Genomic DNA, 2,432 nt, shown 5'->3' on the forward strand with positions numbered 1-2,432 from the left:
AGATATCAAAAAAGTACTCCAGAGTGTTGTTCAGCATGGGGGTGAGTAGAAAATGAAGGCTAATCATGTTTTGGGTGTACTATTCCTTTAAGCACGGGGCAGGTAGTCTCATTGATCAGGGATTGGGTAAAATTTATGCTAAAAGTATATGCACACCCGAAACCCAAATATGGCCTATGCAAAAAAAATAGAATAAAAAACATTCAGATTTATCCAACCATCCCAAAAAAACAAGCTAATTTGCTGGCAAAGATCCACCTCTTCTACAGCTTATTCTCCAAGGGGTCCATGCAAAGCACTGCATGAACGTCGGTGTGTAATCAAATCAAGTGTCCGTGTCCCTTACCTTTGTCTCATCAGCGGGATGTTGATACAGTTAGCGGCCGCTACAGCGGCGAATGGAACGAAACGTCCAATCAGGGGTGAGATGTGCTGCAACAGGAAGGAAACAGCAGAAAATCAGCAGAAAAAAAACAGCAGAAAATCCAACAAAAACACCAGATTCATTCCAACGGAGACACATTAGATGTAGCCGTACCTTTGTTAGTGCGTTTAGTCCTAGAGCCGTGGCGACAGCTCCTGTGGTGGCCGAGACATAAGCTGTGCCCAGCTGACTGTAACAGAAAAGTTAGTTCACATAAGAGTGGTTAAACTACAGGACTGATCCATGTGCTGCTGATTCCAAGCTCTCCTACCTAACTGTGATTGGAGCGTCGCCGCTCCTGTTAGTGTAGTTCACTATTGCATTGAAGGACTGGTTGATCCACTGCCAGAAGAGCACGGCGGGGGTTGTCCTGTGAGAAGAACACAAGTTGTTTCAAACAACTCAAAAAAAAAATCACAGGACTTCTTATTGTAAATGGCATTGAGTATTTTATAATATTGCTCTTTATAATATCGACATGGGAGCTGGCTCAGAGCCCGTCTGCCTGGCTGTGTCTTCCCTAGACGGGGCCGCCTGTGGAGCTATTTAACATTTACATTTTGTAAATCTGTATTTTCTTTTTTTTCCCCCTGCATCTCTGTTTCTGTCTCCTTGAACCCCAGTCGGCCTCAGCAGATGGCCGCTCACACTGAGCCCGGTTCTGCTGGAGGTTTCTTCCTGTTAAAAGGGAGTTTTTTCTCTCCACTGTCGCTACAAGCATGCTTAGTGTGAGGGATTGCTGTCGAGTCAATGGGTCCCATGCAATCATAAAGTGTAACAAATTACACTTTATGATCTGATTTAATTTTCTCTGTAAAGTGCCTTAAAATGACAGGTGTTCTGAATTGGCGCTATATAAATAAACTGAATTATACTGAAATGATTTTCAGTGCCTTGCAGCAGTATTAATATTTTATCTTTTGTTATAATAAACCATATACTTTAATGAATAATGTATTTATTTTCTGGAAAAAAAAAAGAGGACAAAGGAGCTTATGTTCACTCTATATGTATGGAGATTTTTTCCATTGTTTCAGGCAAACAATAATGGAAAGCGAAAATCCTAGACATAGCTGAGGTTTTACTGTGACTAACTGTATGTGCTCTATCTCAGACTTTTGACATGAAAACAGGCTCAGAGCTCGTCTGCTTATCGTTTTCTGTCCTACACAGAGATATCTGTGGAGCTGTTTTATCATTAGCTTTTCTATCATGTAAAGGATTAATCAGTGCTTCTATGTTTATCTTATATGTCTTCTTGTCTCCTTGAACCCCAGTCAGCCTCAGCAGAAGGCCGCTCACACTGAGCCTGGTTCTGCTGGAGGTTTTTCTTGTTAAAAGGGAGTTTTTTCTCTCCACTGTCACTGCATGTATTCTCGATTTGAGCATGTGCGTATGCTCTATGGAGATAATTTTTTCCATTTTTTTGGCAAACAAAAATGTGTTGTGAAAATAGAAATTTGAAGTAAATGCAGTCCAGAAATGAAATTTAAGAGAACATTTTAGATTTTAAAAAAAAGAAGTAATGTGATGTTTCATCAGAATTATTTTTTTTTCACTTTTGTATGTAATTTTTTTCCCCCACATTTTCTTCCATTTTTAACATATTTTATATTTTTCCTTTTTTTGAATCTCTTTTATTCCCAATTATTATTTTTCAACCTTTTTTTTAAATCACTTTTTCAAAAAAGTGTTGAAAAGGTGTATGAAAAATGTTTTTTAATATATATTATTTTTTTATTTCTAAATTTACTGTGTAACATATTAAGTGTCACGAATCTCATTGTTTTTAAATAGTGTTTTACGGTAATTTTCTCTTCATTTCAAGCCCAGTATGAACTCTTGCTCTTGAAACAAATATTGACCGATACAGTGTTGTTGCTAATGTCAAATCCAGAGGAAAGCCTGCTCATTATAAGCCAAATTGAAAAGGATGTAATTTGTAAAACTGACATTGAAAGATAGTGAAAAAAATAAAATTATATATATATATATATATATATATATA

At 37.2% G+C, this 2,432-nt stretch overlaps 1 protein-coding gene across 2 annotated transcripts in view; it reads right to left on the reverse strand.

The window, feature by feature from the left end:
* Nucleotides 1-2,432, reverse strand: part of sfxn1 (sideroflexin 1) — a 17,188-nt gene that overhangs the window by 8,613 nt on the left and 6,143 nt on the right. For both annotated transcript variants that reach the window (XM_015400290.1, XM_015400298.1), the window contains exons 4-6: nucleotides 696-794; nucleotides 539-614; nucleotides 347-432 (exon numbers count right to left, since the gene is read on the reverse strand). In XM_015400290.1, coding sequence (XP_015255776.1) covers nucleotides 347-432; nucleotides 539-614; nucleotides 696-794 — 261 coding nt within the window. The remainder of the gene's footprint in view (nucleotides 1-346; nucleotides 433-538; nucleotides 615-695; nucleotides 795-2,432) is intronic.

This window comes from Cyprinodon variegatus, unplaced genomic scaffold (genome assembly GCF_000732505.1).
Source record: "Cyprinodon variegatus isolate N-32 unplaced genomic scaffold, C_variegatus-1.0 Scaffold31, whole genome shotgun sequence".
Classification (NCBI taxonomy): Eukaryota; Metazoa; Chordata; class Actinopteri; order Cyprinodontiformes; family Cyprinodontidae; genus Cyprinodon; species Cyprinodon variegatus.